Source organism: Erpetoichthys calabaricus, chromosome 2, assembly GCF_900747795.2.
Source record: "Erpetoichthys calabaricus chromosome 2, fErpCal1.3, whole genome shotgun sequence".
NCBI classification, from domain to species: Eukaryota; Metazoa; Chordata; class Cladistia; order Polypteriformes; family Polypteridae; genus Erpetoichthys; species Erpetoichthys calabaricus.
The window spans coordinates 89,269,429-89,287,504 of NC_041395.2; the positions used below are offsets into that span (position 1 = coordinate 89,269,429).

Here is an 18,076-nt window from a genome sequence, read left to right on the forward strand (position 1 = left end):
AATGTACATAGGAAAGCTTTAAAATGGCCAAGATGCTACTTACCTATCTAAACTTACATTATATCGACATTAAGAGCATGCATTAAGCGTTCAAGATGCCAGTCTGCTAAAGATTTAAAGTATTAACAAAATACCAATAGGAGGTTGAGTTTTAAGCTACAGGCCCCCAATGTTCTGGAATGATGTATCTCCTTATACTATATAAGGGATGCCATTTTGATCTCAGCTTTTAAAACCTGTTGTGAAGATTTACTACTTTAGCTTAGGATAACTTGACTAGAGCTGTTGATTGCATTGTGCATCTTTATTTGTTAGTCATTTGAAAAATATGTATGCACACACAAAATTGGGATAAAATTGGTAAAATGGTTAAGGTAGAAACCTTGCTTTAAAAAATAAAATTAAATTAAAAAATCCATGCACAAGTACCCTTCTGGAGTTCTACTTTGGAAAATTTCTCTGATGTCATTAAACTGCCCAAATAAAAGAGTGAAATGTCATCATCGCACACCATGTATCTGAAAACAAACATGGAGCCTGTGGTAATTTTCATGTTTTATAAATAAATACAGCCCTTAAAGTACTGTGAAGTAAATAACATCCATCCGCTTTTTACATCCCCGACCTGAAACCCGACAATTCATGATGTGAGCAGTAGTCACTAAATCAAACTGTTTTAACCCTTCTATAGCAAATATCAGGATTAAAACTAAACTGGCACTTTTTTTTTTTTTTAAATAGGTTTCTGTTACTAGATTGCATGTAATGCACTCTTTTCAGCTCGGATGTACAATTGTGCCCTTCAAAGGAGCGGCACTCCAGTATGTGTGCTTCTTGCCTAACATCCATTTCTGTTGGGATAATAGTAACACAGTTATTTTTACTTCAATAAAGTAAGTAATTACTTAGGTAACCCATTACTTTAAAAAGTAGTCGGACTACACAGCACATGTTACTGTTATCCCCAGAACTGCTCCCGGAATTGTGCACTGTACATTTAGCACATCAACATAAATTTAGGAGTTTTTGAAATAGAGGGACAGATTATTTCAACCAGGAGAAGGAATAATGCGATCACCAAAGCATTTGCCTCAGAAAATGTATCTTGTGGACACTTGTACCTGTGGCTTCTGAAAGCATGTGCAAAGGTAACCAGGCAAACCAAGTGCAAAGGACATGTGCAGACTAACAAATCCTTTAATGTATCCAGTTAAGGGTTTACATGGACAAATAACTGGATTACTCATGGAGAATCTACGTGTGTTAACCAGGTTTCTCACAGACCAATAACCCAATTTTTCTAACCAGAATAAAAGTTAAGATGAATAACTGAGTTTACTAAAGCACATGTAAATGCACTCACTGTTAGTTTCCATTAATGTTAATCAGTTTTGAACTACTTCTTTTACAGTGAGTTCAAACAAATCTATTATTTTTATTTGTATGCATTATGTAATTAGCAATTTGTACAGTTGCACCTGAAAACGTTACAGTTGTCTGAGCCTTTACTCAGTGAAGTTATATAAAAATAAACTGAACTGAATTGAATATTAAATGTCAGTGGTGACTATTGTGACCTTATTATTTACTTTATTACTATATTTTTAGTTTTGTTGCCATCCATTACACTTCCAAAATGGAATAGACTCCATACAAAATAAACAAAAAACCGACATGATTTCGGAATTTAGTTTAAAAATTTTCTACTTCCTAAGAGATAAGAGGCATGCAGGCTACTGCTGTATTTTGATTAAAACTCAGTTTTGAACCTACAATTTAGAGATGCAAGACTTTCACTAATCTTTACTGCCGGTTCTTATAATACTACTTATCGATCCTTTAGGTTTTATAGCATTAAGTTGGAGCAAAGTTAACAGCAGTTAACAAAATCATCTACCACTGGACTTACTGATGTTATTCTCATTAAGTAAGCTCAGAATTGTGGAATTTTTAGGAAATTTTAGGATGAATCTATTTTCAAATTTATTGTGACATACATCTGTGTAATAAAGGTGCAAAATAAGTGTAATAACACATCCCTATATATACCCTACTGATATGGACAGCATGCTAGACAAAAACCATTTATTTTCACTCATTAAGTGAATGATTTAAATGATTAAAAATATTCAGTCAGCCACCCTATCAAGTTAAAATTTGAGTCAAAATCTCTCCAAGAAGGTGGGCAGGATAGTATTAAAAGCTGATGAGCAGTCTATAGACAGGAGCTCTGCAAGAGTCTTGACACTATCCAAGTGATTATGACAGATGAAGCAAGGTGACAATCATGTGCTATTTCCCTCTATTAGCCTGGAAGACAACTTGAAATGGATGTATTAAATTCTGACAGTTATCTGTCAGTATACTTTTTATATATATTTGTCTAATTATTTGTTTTTACCTATAGGGATTAATGTAGAATTTTTGTTAAATCTTTTCCATTGTTAAGAACACTGAGTCAACTGATTCATAGGACACTGTTCGCCATCCCAAAACCTTAACTAACAAAAGGAAAAAGAAACAAAATTATTGGTAAATTACAAGAAATAAAGGATACTAGAGTGGGTTTAATACAAGAAATAACCACAGTACAAATAAACAATTGGAAAAAACTAATAATCTATTGCCCCCAAGAGACCTATCTAAATAGGATTTGTCCCTAACCACAAGGGACACCTAAGCATTTACCCGCTAACATACTACATTAATTGCTTCTTTTAGCAATCTACTGCCATACTTCTTTCACCACTTCTTTCTTTGTTTCCTCCCAAAAGTTAAGCTCTTGGCATCAACTGAGTAATGAACAGAAGGACATTTTAACCTCCTTAGCATTATGTGTGCCTCAGGAAAAACAAGCCACAGGTGTTGAATTTTTTCAATATAAAATGTTACTAAATGTATCAAAAATGTGTAAAGACTAAAACATCAATGCACTGATGTAGATTTAGTACATGTCCTTTGCAAGATGTGCTTTGAGACAGTTATCAATGCTCAGCCTGATGCTGCAATCAGGACAGCAGAAGTATTGGATTGTGCACTTTTCTTATATTGCTTTTTCATTGCTTAAATTAATACATTTGCAAACATTTCTGAAAACATGTTTTCTGTTTGTCATTATGGGTTTTTGAGTTTAGATTGATGCACAAAAATGACAATTTTTTCCATTTAAAATTAAATCCACAATACAATAAGGTGTGTCAAAAGTGAAGTGGTCTGCATATTTTCTAAATCCACTGTATGTATACAAAAGACACTGTTTATATTTGATACTTAAGATAAAAAAAGAAAATATCTATCTATATTTAATTAGCAATTTATTTAGATAGATAGATAGATAGATAGATAGATAGATAGATAGATAGATAGATAGATAGATAGATAGATAGATAGATAGATAGATAGATAGATAGATAGATAGATAGATAGATAGATAGAAACTTCATAACTCCACTTTAATTTATAGTAAAACACACTAGTCTAGCTTCCTGACTTTTAAAAAAATAAAAAGTAATAATTATACATTTTATTTATATGGCACCTAGTAAGAATTTTGTATAGCAACAAACCATATAATTTAGCAAATATTTATGAAATATCTACAGATCTAGGGCAAAAACTGCACAATGAACTGAGCCACCTTACATACACCATGAAGTTTTGAAACTACCTACAAAAATTACAGCTGGCAGGATTGCAGTGGAAGCCTGAACAGAACTTTTAAGTAGCTGACAAAAGGGAATATTGGGTTTTAAAGAAAACCTTGGTACTTTAGTAAAGCTGAGTATACAATATGTAACATGCAGTGTTTGACTTAAAATACACAACTCAGTATCTTCATGAGAAAGTACTCTGTTCTGTAGTGTACCTGGGGGTACCCAGACATTTGGAAAGATAGCTAGATTAGCTGCCCGTCTTGTCAGGAGAATTTTCTCATTGGCCGATTGTAGTAGTATGGCCACACCCACATCTACTCCACGATCACGGATATCCACTGGAAGTATACTGGCTTCACTCTCTGAGAGGTGTTTTATAGGACAAAAATGAGCCCGCTGTAGCAAAGAAAGATTTAAAGAAACTTTAACCTTTATTCTACTAGTTATCAGTCTAATGGTTTTTCACATCAATAACTGAAAACAATCAAACCAAATTGTTACCATTTAAGTAACTGAAATAATCAAATATGATCATGTTTCAGTCATTAGGTATTGGAAATTACAAAAGTTCCATAAATCAATACAGAAATATGTTAAATATTACTATTACTAATCTTTTAAATAAACATAAGCCATAACGTAAATCAATAAATCTTAAATAGTTCAAGCAATTCTTATGTAAAATTACTAGAACACTGAGTCATACTGATATGATCATAAACATACCTGTAAACTTGACAGACACTTGTGAAGAATTATTAAATGTCTGCCTTTGTCAGGTTTTTATTTAACCATTTGCTCATTATTCAATCATGAAAAATATTATTTCATGACTATCTGTTAGAAAAGTAAAACTATATATACATGCTTCCACCTATGTAAAGAGAAATAATTTCAGTAATGTCTGAATCCTGTTTGGATTTTGACTTCCATCCATTTCTAAAACAGAAAGGCCCCACTCTCTTGTGACTCAAAAAGGGTTACATTTATTTGAGATGTGGAGAGGAAAACTGGAATACCTACAAAATATGTACATCCATGAAACACTGGGCAGAAGGTATAAACAATTTCTGCAAGAGACAGCTTTTCATTACATGGCCCTCCTAGCTTATACACCCACACTTGGGTAATTCACAACCACCAATTAGCCGAACATGCACATGTTTTGAGTTTCTGGAGAAAACCCAAAACAATTAGCATGAGCAAACTGGACAAAGACAATGACTGGATCTAGATTCAAACACATGGATGCTGGATTCATGAGATGGCAGTGCTAAGCACTGTAACATCATGCCTCCCTCATGTCCTTAAACATTTAATTTCAAATGAATTTATTGTTATGGAAGCAAGGTTGCAAAATAATTACCTTTAGGATTAGCCCTGGGTTTCCTTCAACTTCATGATCTGATAAGATGAACTTATTATTCTCTAGTACACAGTTCACAGTAACACTGTCATTATGACTGCCATTAAAATGACCAGTGATACTCTGTGGAAAAAATAACAACAGTACAAATCACATGAAGATATGAATATGGAAGAGAAAGAATTCTTCATACACTACTTGGGTAATTAATTGAATTTATATTGCAATCACAAAAACATATTAATTTCAAACAAATCTACAATAAACAATTCAAAATGTATTTAAATTAGAATAATTTTATATTAGTAATTATGCACATCAAAACATTGCTACACATTTTGTGCATTTTTTATTTTCAATGCATATTGAGTGATTACAGATACATAAATAGGAAGTTAAGTAAATTCAGTAGAAGATACAGTACATTCAGTCAGCATTATCACTGCAGGAAAGGCACCATGTCTCTTTTGAGTAAGGAAAACGCATAGGCATTTAAAAACGTAGCCTTTCTCAAACACAAAGAGAAACAATTGTTTTAGAGTAAAAAACACCTGTATTAAATTCTTGTGCCTCATCTATCATAAAAAAGTTAAATATTAAAATGGTGGCTGTTCCTCACATGATAATATGCAAAAATCAAACCCCTCACAAAAACAAAACTAATCAAGTTAGAAAATGTACGCATGGTGTAACTTTCAGGTGTGTTTGAAGGCCGTGTAGACACTGTAGCTCTCAAAGGGCTGAGTTCAGAAGGTAGGTTCTAGAACAGGAGTGGCGAACTCCAGGCCTTGAGTGCTGCAGTGGCTGCAGGTTTTCATTCTTACCATCTTCTTAATTAGTGACCAGTTTTTGCTGCTAATTACTTCTTTTAATTAACTTGACTCCGGCCTCATAGTTGTTTCTTTTTCTTTAATTAGCAGCCAAACAACAACATTTATTTATATAGCACATTTTCATACAAATAATGTAGCTCAAAGTGCATTACATGATGAAGAAAAGAGAAAAAAAAAGACAAAGTAAGAATTTAAACAAGACAACGCTAATTAACATAGAATAAGACTAAGGTCCGATGGCCAGGGAGGACGGAAAAAACAAAAAAACTCCAGACGGTTGGAGAAAAAAAATAAAATCTGCAGGGGTTCCAGACCATGACACCGCCCAGCCCCCTCAAACAATAATGAGACACAAAACAAGCCACTACATGACCAGGAGGGTATTTTCCGTACGTCGCTTAAATCATCCGAGATCAGATGCCTCATCTTGGATGAGTTAATGCCGGTGAAACTCATCCGGGATAAGTCGGTTTTTCAAATGCAGCCGTGTAGTAGATTAGTCGAGCTGGATCCAATCATCCGAGATGATTGCACGCACCTGCGCTGACTGAAAAGCCCATATTTATTGAGTCTAGAAAATATGATCAGCAAGTCTTTGATAGACTGCAACAAAATGACGAAAGAACGGGCCCATTTTTTCACACAAGCAGAGCAGGACCTTTTACTTGAAGGATATGAAGAATTTCAAGATTTAATATGCACAAGCAGCCCAAACCAGAAAAGACAGCTGGCAAAAAGTGGCCCACAAATTAAACATATAAGTAGTGTCCATTGTACTTACTGAATGCAGTGTTTCATTTCCTATTTGTCAGATTAATTATTATTTAATATGTCATAATTCCAGATCAAATGTGAGCACAAGGAGAACATGAGAACAGGTTAAAGTGAAGTACAAGAATATACTTCAAACTGGTAAATATTAGTATATAACTATTTAAAGAATTGTTGACATAAAGAATCACATATAATATAAAAAACATTAATTTAAAAGCTAATAAGAAGAAGGCAGACAAGCATAAAACAGGTGGAGGTCCACGCAGTCCAGACCTAACCCCTGCAGAAGAGTTGGCTCTCCAGCAAAATGCCCATTGCCCTGCTTCTGAGGGCATTCCACGGGGAAGCTCCTCCTGGCAGGATGCAGTGGTCACTTCATTTCAGGTAAAGAATGGTCATTGCATATATTTGTCCTCAATGTGTGCTATATGTATGTTCCATATAGCCCTCTGTTTTGTTGGGTCAGCTACAGGGAATGTCATATCCTTAGAACCTGTGTCTGACCAACGAGATATTGACGATGGTCAAATATTTGATGAAGACACTGTGTCTGATTATTCATCAGAAGGAGAGGTAAATTTTCCAAATAATGTTTGAACACACTCCAGTCTGATCAGTCCGTGTGTGCTAATCGTGATATAACTGTTTTGCAGGAGCCTGTAGCCAGCACACATGTCCCTTTTGAAACAAAGTCCATATCAAAAAAAGGAGATGGTGAGGTTGGTTGAGCCATTTGTTGTACTTTATACAAAATGATTCAAAATGATATACTGTGTATACAATATTGAGGAAAAAAGGCATTTATTATTGCGTATTTATTTGCAGAAAAATGTGAGGGCTCTATACAAGAGATATCTTTAACAGAAAATCGCAAACAGAAAACTAAAAATGAGAAAAATACAGCAAGACATGGAACTTCATGAACTGAGGACAACCAAAATGAAGTTGCAGATACATTTACTAGAAAAACGATCGGTAACAAAATTCTCTTATCTCTTTCCCATGTGTTATGTGTATGCGTGAGTGTATCCTTAATTATGTTCTCCTCCTTACAGGCTGAAGGGCCGTAATATACAATAAATAACTTTTGTGTGAAACCACTGTTGTCTTTTCATTGAAAATATTGGGCCACAATTCTGTCTCTGGCAGCTCTGCCACTGGTTTGCTCAAGGTGCATTGGGTCAAGGTCATCATCAGGCTGCACCAAAACCTCAAGGACTCTCTCTTTTCTGATGGTAGCTATGTTGTGTAAGACAGAGCATGCAACAATTATGTCACATGCTCTTGTCAGGTGCAACCCTCAGCCTTTTTAGAATTGAAATATCTCCTTCAGGTGGCCAAAGGTCATTTCCATTCATGCCTTTGTCCTAGACAGAGCTGCATCATATCGAGTTTGTGGCCCAGGGTTGGGGTAAGGAAACGGGGTCATTAGAAAATGCCTATAGGCATATCCCCTGTCCCCAAGCACAATTCCATCATGATGACCTATGGAATATGTAAAAATTGTGAATACAATACACACATTACCATGATTTATAATTAGATTATTACCTTGTTCAAATGTCCAATACAGGTGTGACTCCTTAAAAATTCTTGAGTCATGAACAGACCCTGGCCATTTAGCCTCCACATTTGATACAACGTAGGATGCATCACAGATCATCTGAGAATTTATAGCATGTAGGTCAAACAATTTTAATGTATGTCAACATGCCTATTGGCTATTTTCGACTCTTACAAAAAGTTACATTACCTGCACGTTAATACTGTGGAAGACTTTTCTGTTTATGTAATCTGGCTCATTTGGACCTGATGGGGCCTTTATTCGGATCTGCATACAATCCAGTGCCCCTATCACATTTGGAAATCCCAGGTAATGAGAATGTTAGGCTGATTGTGAGTTTCTTTATGGAACTGTGGGTGTTTTTGCCTGCGTATTACCTACCTGTAATGGCATGAAATGCCTCTTCTATTGTCTGCACACGCAGGTGTCCAGGAAACACTATGAACACCCGAAGGAAATATTTCAGAGCCAAACAGACTTTATGAATTGCCTGGCAAACTGCACATTTAGATAGATTTTCTGCATCGCCTACAGTATATCAAAAAGTGCCGCTTGCAAAAAACTTCAAAGCAATGCATACTGTCTGTGTGGTTGTGAGAGCCCAACTTCACCTAGTTTCACTTCGAATATAAGGTGCTAATAAATCTTTGAGGTACAATATTCGCCCTCGGCTATAGCGGTATCTTTCAAAAAGAATTTCCTCCGGGAGCAATAAAGGATCTTGCCGATCGCGCAAAACCTTCTCTATATGAAATTCTCTTCTTATAATTTGCGCACCGATATCAATTGGTCGCTCATTCATGAACGGCGAAGCCATGACTGAATGAATTCCATGCACGGACACTCATTAAGTGTGTGAGCTAATCCTTGTTTACATAGAACAAACCTGCTCCAAGCAGGTTTGAGGATTTGGATGTGCTGCTATGACAACACATCCAGCAAGAGTTTCGAAAAACCGACAGATCCAGGATCATTCCAAATCATCAACGTATGAAAAATACCCCCCAGCTCCCCTGTGCCCATAACACAATATCTGAAATTAAAGAGAGGTGATGGTCTTGGTAAGGTTGATCTCACAGGTCACCAAAACATTTTGACGGTGCTCTTAGAAAGAACAGAAAAACAACAGTTTTCGAAATGTGTGCTGTGGCCATGGAATTAAAATGGGTTTAATTAACAGCAAGAATTGGCTTCTATTTAAGAAAGTGATTGGAGTGAAATTGGTTGGAGTTTGAAGCCCCAGTTTAGCTGGTCATCTGTTAGCTCGTTTCATGTCTCATTTCTGCTTGGCTGTCATTTAATGAAGAAAGGAATCAATTCAGAGGGTTGAACTCTTCTAACATGGCTATTAAAGTGATGGGGGGAAGTTAATTAGCAGGGAAAACTGGTCACTGATTAGGAAATGGGTTAGAATGAAAACCTGTAGCCACTGCGGCACTCCAGGCCTGGAGTTCGCCACCCCTGTTCTAGAACCTTCTCAGTCCCTTTTAGCATTGTGGGAGCCAGAGGCTATCACACTGGGACTAGGTAAAGGCTGAATTGAGGCCTGGGCAGGACTCTAGTCTGTCACTGGGACAACTCTTATTCACAAACACACACACGCATATATATCTTATATATATATATATATATATATATACACACACATACTCTATATTCATAATTAGTGAGAATTTACAAGTGGCAATTAATATACCCTAAAAAAAAAAATAAAAACACTTGTAATTATTTCCTTCTGTGCTTCAACATGTCTGGCCATAGTAATTTTGATTATAAGGAACTTGCAAAGCTACTCAGTTACAACAAGTGTTAGCAGATAATAGAAGTGAAAGCAAGGTGCATTATAGCAAGTGACCATTATGGATATCAGGTGAATATGGCACTGATAGTAAATTATGGGGTGATCAGATTTTGAAAGTCCCAATTCGGGGTACTTGTGTAGCATGTACACCCACGCACGAAGCCTATCCTCATTAGTTTAATGCCTGTGTTTCCTCATCATCATCAGAAAGGGATCAGGGCATGGGAAAAAATGCTTTCATAAATAAACACATAGGACTGCATACAGAGCTTCTGTATTGGAGTTTTGTGCATGCATTTGTAAATATATTGTGACAATGTTTATTGCTCCACAAACTGGCAACAATTCATAGAGAGTTTTTCATACACTAGCAGTAGGCAATAACAGGGTTAACATACTTGCCAAATCTGCATTTTCATGGACAGGCACAAAATTTCTATGTACCAGTGCAGGAACATGGGAAACACTGGCTTAAAGCATTTAGAGGAATAAAATTCTGATGCACTGGTTCTTTTCTGTTTTCAGTCATGTCACTAGGAAGACATGCTGATGAAAAGGTTTCAACGCGTGGTTAGCTGGAGTTGCACATGATGGATGACCCAGCTGCTCACGCAAAGTAGTCAGTGACAGAGAGCAACTCTCTAACCATGCATGCAGTCTGCTGTTGTTTCATCAACTTAATTTCAGGAAGTGTTCACTAACATTATAGTGGCTATCAGAGTCAAAAAAGAAAAAAATACGCAAAATTTACAAGTTAGTGTAACTGCTGTCAAGGTAAAATTGAAACAATGAACGAATTTGTAGTTCAAGACACATATAAAATTTCTCTGTTTTAAGGGAGACCAGGGGACTTTGCTTTTCTAATAAAATTTGCCAAAATAAACATGTGTAACTTTAGGGGTGTACCGAATTTTTGCTCACTGAAAATATTTGGCCAAAAAAGGCAAAAAATTGGAAATTAGGTATTTGGTTGGATAAGTAAAAAAGTCTTAACATGCAATGCTCTTTCTGTTGCTCTCCCAACCTGGTTATGGATGACAATATCAAAAGCAGCTCTGTTCTACAGACATGGCCATATGTCAAGGCACCGCATTGTGGGGCTTAGACGCCAACTTTTTAGTATTGTACTGGTTTGTTTACAATAAATAAAGAATAGTGGTGACATACAGCAAAAACCGGAGTGTTTTTATAAAAGCTAAAGCAAATGGACAGAAGAAAGGAGAAGGAATTAAACTGAGAGTCCGGGATAAATTGAATCAGCATGGAAGGCAGCATTTTTAAAAAACGCTGAGCTTAATAAACAATGTGGATCTATACATCTTGGCCGTCGAGGAATGGACGAAGTACTCCAAAAAGTTAAAACTCCACTCATATTTTGTTACTATTTATTTTTATGTACTTAATGTTTTCAATTCAGTTTTAGAAATATGACCAATTTTAAAAAGACTTACTTCAACAACAAAATGATTTTTATCAGCATTCAATTTTATCAGAAATCAGAAAGAGAAGCTAATTTAATTTGGGCCTTAGGTAATTGCATTTTAATGCATCACTAGTTCATTTACTGTATATCCCCATCATTAATATGTGGTACATAATATTATATGAAAAAAAAGAACACAGAAACCCAACTTTTTTTTTAGAAGAACATGGGTTATGAATATTATGTTTCTGAATTAATAATATTACAGCTGTTCTCCTCCACCACTGCCAGTGGAGACCTTACCTGGACGAATCGAGCACACTGTGGCAGGGAGTTCTCCTTGGACAGATGAACAAGAATCCTTCTTACAGTCTCCATTTCTGCCTAACAGAAATATAACATTGGGTTATTGTTCTTCACTCAAATCCATACAAACATTTCAATCTAGTTCTGGGTGACAGATGCTTATAAGGACAATATTGATTACACTCTTAAAAATAAAGATGCCAGTGCACTGCCATAGGGGAACCATTTTTGATTCACAGAAGAACCATCCATGTGGTTGAACCATAAAGAATATTTTATTCACATCTGTAACAGGTTTGCTAAACACTCATGAATAGATTATGACAGATTTAAAACCAGTGGGTTCCTAATTTATAAAGGATTCTTGCTGCATATAACCACCCAGGCTCAGTTCGGGCTTTCTTGATCTACTGCATCCTGCCAGGTATCCTACTAGACATTTAAGATTTCTGTTTTGTCCACACATTAGCAACATTTTCAAAGCCCAAAGGACCGATTTAATAAGCAAAGAACCCTTTACAGAATGAAACAGTTCTTTGTCAAGTAAAGGAACCACACAACCCAGAGTAACTGCCACTTTAGAACCAGTACTTTTAAGTGTACAAGGTGGCAACTAAACCCAGACAGGATGCCAGTCTATCATTGGGCACACTCACCAGTACACCCATATTTACTTATATTTGTAACAGAACATGCATTCCTTTATACAAAATGGGAGTACCATTATTTAAAAAAAACAAAACAAAAAAACGTGGACACATGAAGGCACACAGAAAATCACATTCAAAAACATAACCTGAAAGCTGTGATGCAGCAGAGCTAACCACTTTGCACTTCTAAGTGAAAGTAGAGGAGGAGCTACAGACTTTCATCCTAACCATTTTCTTAATTAGTGACTAGTTTTTGTTGTTAATTCATTTCATTTAATTGATTTGCTATTTAAGACCCTTCTGCAGTGAGAATTGTAATTGCTTCATGAAAAGTCATTTGTTGCTGATGAAGCACTTTTTGCTCAACTGTTAGTTTTCTGCTTTATTTAAGTTGTCTCACTTGTTAAGATTTTGAACCCTTATTGCTTATTTTAGTCTTAAACAACTGTATTCTCAGTTTTTAATTGCTCCTTATTAGCAAGAAAATGTAAATGACAAAAGAAACCAGCATTTCTCCATTTAGCTTGCTTCCATTTACGCCTGTGTGTATTTATTGTGCACTATTTGGTTTAATTAAATACTTGGAAGGAAAGTGATAAGAAAAAGTGAAGGATTGAGAATAACTCGTCTGTTTTAGACTTCAAATCATCTGGATGATATCCTTAGAAATGAAAAAAAAAAATCTAGGATATGAGAATGACTTGACATGGCAGAGTTAAAGCACTAGCAAGCCATAAAGTTAAATAATTGACAAGGATTGGTTTTTAATTAAGCAACTGGGTTGGAACAAAAACCTGCAACCACTGCGGCCCTCCAGGACTGACTTTGCCCACCTGTTCAACTGCTTATGATGCAAATGGCACAGGAGCCAGTAGTCTCCATCTAGCTTGTTTCCATTTACACCTGTGTGTATTCATCCTGCACTATTTGTTTTAATAAAGCACTCGGAAGGAAAGAGAAAGTGGAGAACTGAAAAGTATTCATCCGTTTTTGGCTTCATATCATTTGAATTATGTCACTAGAATGGAAAAAAAAACTTACGATTTCAGAATGACCTGTCATTGCAGAGTTAAACCACTAACAAATCATGATATTAAATAAGATCGGTTATTAGCAAGATCTATTTTCAAATTAAGCATCTGGGTTTGAACCAAAATGTAGTCCTCCAGGACCATCGTTGATCACCCTTGATGTAAAGGTACTGGCAGCTCACACACTTCACGGTACTCAAGGAGTTAAAGTGTTGAAAGTCACCTGATAAAATGGAATATGGGTGAAAACTGACCACATTTTCGATGTTGTTAATAGCACAAATTTGTACTCCCGTCCACAAAGCGCACTAACTTCACATGACAGTAACTCTCTTTTCTCAGACATTCAAGTCCCAGCTGCTTCAAAGTTGACAGGTGTACGTGTGCGCGACATTTCGGGCGATATCCAGGTACCACGGTTTGTTCTAGAATAAGCACCTTCAGCTGCTGCCTCTCGCAGATCACTTACCTACACGGTGTGTTTCGCTTTATGAAGCGCGAGGCACTCGCTCTCCTTTGTATCGTCTTTGAAGTGGCCTATATGTTTATGGCGAAATACCCATAGTTTGATGTTCGGCTGTGACACTTTGAATGTCTGTGTAAATGACCTGGAGTATTAAAAGCGAACTCTTCATGATACACGATGCACTTTTTGCGAGAATATCACAACAATCTTACTTCTACCGAAGCTTTCATTTTCTCCGCTGTTTTTTCTTAGAACCCAGGAACCACAAGACGATTGCTTCCTCTCTCTCACTGTGGAAAGGCGAGCAAGCAAGTGACGGCTCATCGGGGGAAAATGCGACCTCTGTTGCTAGGATGTGGAGTTGTTTGTATGAAAAAGGTAAGCCGCTCGTTCTGCAGCCGACTGTATTGCACAACCGCTCCTTGGCTGTCCTCTTCGAAAAGAAAAAAAAAAGCATTAGTTTAAACAGCCTTTTGCACCGTTATGCAGAAATGTAGAAATCTGTAAGAGTTGCGAAATCTTTTGAAAGACAACAAATGTTAGGCTGAATAAGTGGAGGGCCCACTTAAGGGTCATGTTGAGTAGTCAGTTCAGGTTTTCAGAATAGTTACATCTTTACAGACTTTTATTCATTTTATCAGTCTCTTTTCCAGCAATCCACTTCAATACTTTATACACGGTGAGAGCATGATAAACCGAAGCCAAGCCTATACACAAAAACAGTGTTTATTAAACACTTTCATATATACTGTATATGCCATACCAGCAGGAGTTCTTAATTTTTTCATTTGTTGGCACAAATGAACAAAATCTTTAAAAGAAGAGGATTAGTTAGCACAATGACAGCAGAGACAAATACAGTATAGACAAATGACAGTGATCACATTAAAAAAAAAAAAAACTGTAACCGTTTTTGTTTCCATTCAGCCATATTTTTCACCTGACTATTATTAAGAAAGAAAAGTGAAAGGTAAATGAGTTTCAACACTAAAAAAAAACATTCTTCTAAATGAGTACACTACAACTAATTTCATGAAGAGCGCTCTTCAACGAATGCGGGTGCACAGCATTGTGAACAATTCTCAGTTAAAATACAAGTATAGATTATATCTATCTATCTATCTATCTATCTAAAAAAAAGAACAGGCACACATAAATTCAGTTTTGTTAAAACACAGAGAAAAGGCAGAAACTGATTAAACGTAAATGGAAACAACATCTGTACATTAATTAAATAATAAACAATGGGAAATTGACAACGGAGGAGATTAAAATTGTAAAAGAGAAAGTCAGGAACAAAGTCACAGTTCTGGAGACCTCAGCCAACTTGCCACCTACCTCCTCCTGGGTTTTCTATAGTGGAGTCTTTGCTCACCATCCAATCTTTTCGTTTGATGATTCCAACACTCCTTTATCTGAGATGACTTTTCCATATGCAGGAGAGCAGCTTAGCAGTAGAGAAGTGGCAACAAGTGCCATGTTACGAAACAGTTTAAAAATATTGTGATACTTCTGTTCAAATAACTAACAAATAAATGCAGTATGCACAGCTAATAAAGAGCTCTAGTTAAGGTATGCTAAACTAACAAGTAGTGATTCAGAATCTAAAAAGCTGAGACTGAAAGGGGCTTCTCTTATATTAGCAGGCAGATCATTGCACAGCTTTGATGCTCTGTAACTAAGAGCTCAAACTCCCTCTTTATATATATATATATATATATATACAGTGGTGTGAAAAACTATTTGCCCCCTTCCTGATTTCTTATTCTTTTGCATGTTTGTCACACAAAATGTTTCTGATCATCAAACACATTTAACCATTAGTCAAATATAACACAAGTAAACACAAAATGCAGTTTGTAAATGGTGGTTTTTATTATTTAGGGAGAAAAAAAATCCAAACCTACATGGCCCTGTGTGAAAAAGTAATTGCCCCCTGAACCTAATAACTGGTTGGGCCACCCTTAGCAGCAATAACTGCAATCAAGCGTTTGCGATAACTTGCAATGAGTCTTTGACAGCGCTCTGGAGGAATTTTGGCCCACTCATCTTTGCAAAATTGTTGTAATTCAGCTTTATTTGAGGGTTTTCTAGCATGAACCGCCTTTTTAAGGTCATGCCATAGCATCTCAATTGGATTCAGGTCAGGACTTTGACTAGGCCACTCCAAAGTCTTCATTTTGTTTTTCTTCAGCCATTCAGAGGTGGATTTGCTGGTGTGTTTTGGGTCATTGTCCTGTTGCAGCACCCAAGATCGCTTCAGCTTGAGTTGACGAACAGATGGCCGGACATTCTCCTTCAGGATTTTTTGGTAGACAGTAGAATTCATGGTTCCATCTATCACAGCAAGCCTTCCAGGTCCTGAAGCAGCAAAACAACCCCAGACCATCACACTACCACCACCATATTTTACTGTTGGTATGATGTTCTTTTTCTGAAATGCTGTGTTCCTTTTACGCCAGATGTAACGGGACATTTGCCTTCCAAAAAGTTCAACTTTTGTCTCATCAGTCCACAAGGTATTTTCCCAAAAGTCTTGGCAATCATTGAGATGTTTCTTAGCAAAATTGAGACGAGCCCTAATGTTCTTTTTGCTTAACAGTGGTTTGCATCTTGGAAATCTGCCATGCAGGCCATTTTTGCCCAGTCTCTTTCTTATGGTGGAGTCGTGAACACTGACCTTAATTGAGGCCAGTGAGGCCTGCAGTTCTTTAGATGTTGTCCTGGGGTCTTTTGTGACCTCTCGGATGAGTCGTCTCTGCGCTCTTGGGGTAATTTTGGTCGGCCGGCCACTCCTGGGAAGGTTCACCACTGTTCCATGTTTTTGCCATTTGTGGATAATGGCTCTTACTGTGGTTCGCTGGAGTCCCAAAGCTTTAGAAATGGCTTTATAACCTTTACCAGACTGATAGATCTCAATTACTTCTGTTCTCATTTGTTCCTGAATTTCTTTGGATCTTGGCATGATGTCTAGCTTTTGAGGTGCTTCTGGTCTACTTCTCTGTGTCAGGCAGCTCCTATTTAAGTGATTTCTTGATTGAAACAGGTGTGGCAGTAATCAGGCCTGGGGGTGGCTACGGAAATTGAACTCAGGTGTGATACACCACAGTTAGGTTATTTTTTAACAAGGGGGCAATTACTTTTTCACACAGGGCCATGTAGGTTTGGATTTTTTTTCTCCCTAAATAATAAAAACCATCATTTAAAAACTGCATTTTGTGTTTACTTGTGTTATATTTGACTAATGGTTAAATGTGTTTGATGATCAGAAACATTTTGTGTGACAAACATGCAAAAGAATAAGAAATCAGGAAGGGGGCAAATAGTTTTTCACACCACTGTATATATATATATATATATATATATATATATATATAAATCCTTGCTAAATTAAGTAGCACAGCATCTTGAGATCTCAATGTGAACTCTGGTTTGTAATTATTGTAATTAATAAGTTCAGATAAGTAAGTAGAGCCTTGGTCATGTAAGGCTTTATAAGTTAAAAGGAGGATTTTTAAATCAGCACTAAGCTTAACTGGGAGCCAGTGCAAGGACTTTAGAGTTTGTAAATTGTTCAGCACATACCAGTTTCATTTAGAAATTAATTAAAACAAATAAAGTTAAATTACTCCTAAAAAGACTGTACTATTTGTATCTTATACAGCTTGATGAAGCGTACAATGGACAGTCCAGTTTCAAATGTTTAACACTACTGACTGATTACATGCGGAAAGATGAAATATCTGGTCTACAGCCTGTCTCAACCTTTGGATATTTTCCGGTATTCTTACATTTCTGAATGGTCCAAGAAGTGCTTCCTTTACATTACCAGCAGACTGAAATTTATTTTACTACTTTAAAAAAGTAATTCATCCTTGCCAAAGGATGTTAAACATATAACATACAAAATCTTTTTTGCACTTCTGTTACATCTGTGGATTCAACATATGTCATAGGAGTGAACATGCAATGAGGCACCAACCAGTCGTCCACTGCAAGTGAAATTGCATTTAGCATTCAAAACTTCCTATAAGAATATAGAGTGTATACCAACTCCTTACTGACTCACCCTTCAAAGCAGTCCAACAATTGATCCTTGTGCCACACCTGTCATTTTCACTTAAATAGCACTGTAGTCCCTTCCTTTGACACCCACTTTCTTATTAGTGTCTTTGTTTGTCACTCATTTCTGTTTGATTGTGTCACAGA

At 36.4% G+C, this 18,076-nt stretch overlaps 1 protein-coding gene across 2 annotated transcripts in view; it reads right to left on the minus strand.

Moving 5' to 3' along the window:
• Window positions 1–14,228, minus strand: part of nudt17 (nudix (nucleoside diphosphate linked moiety X)-type motif 17) — a 36,591-nt gene extending 22,363 nt beyond the window's left edge. The window contains exons 1-4 of one of the 2 annotated variants that reach the window (XM_028794077.2): window positions 14,080–14,228; window positions 11,718–11,798; window positions 5,020–5,142; window positions 3,866–4,049 (exon numbers count right to left, since the gene is read on the minus strand). In XM_028794077.2, coding sequence (XP_028649910.1) covers window positions 3,866–4,049; window positions 5,020–5,142; window positions 11,718–11,798; window positions 14,080–14,097 — 406 coding nt within the window. In that variant the 5' untranslated portion in view covers window positions 14,098–14,228. Of the gene's footprint in view, window positions 1–3,865; window positions 4,050–5,019; window positions 5,143–11,717; window positions 11,799–13,870 lie in introns of both variants that reach the window. The other variant, XM_028794078.2, reaches the window with a different exon arrangement.
• Between the last annotated feature and the right edge of the window lie 3,848 nt (window positions 14,229–18,076).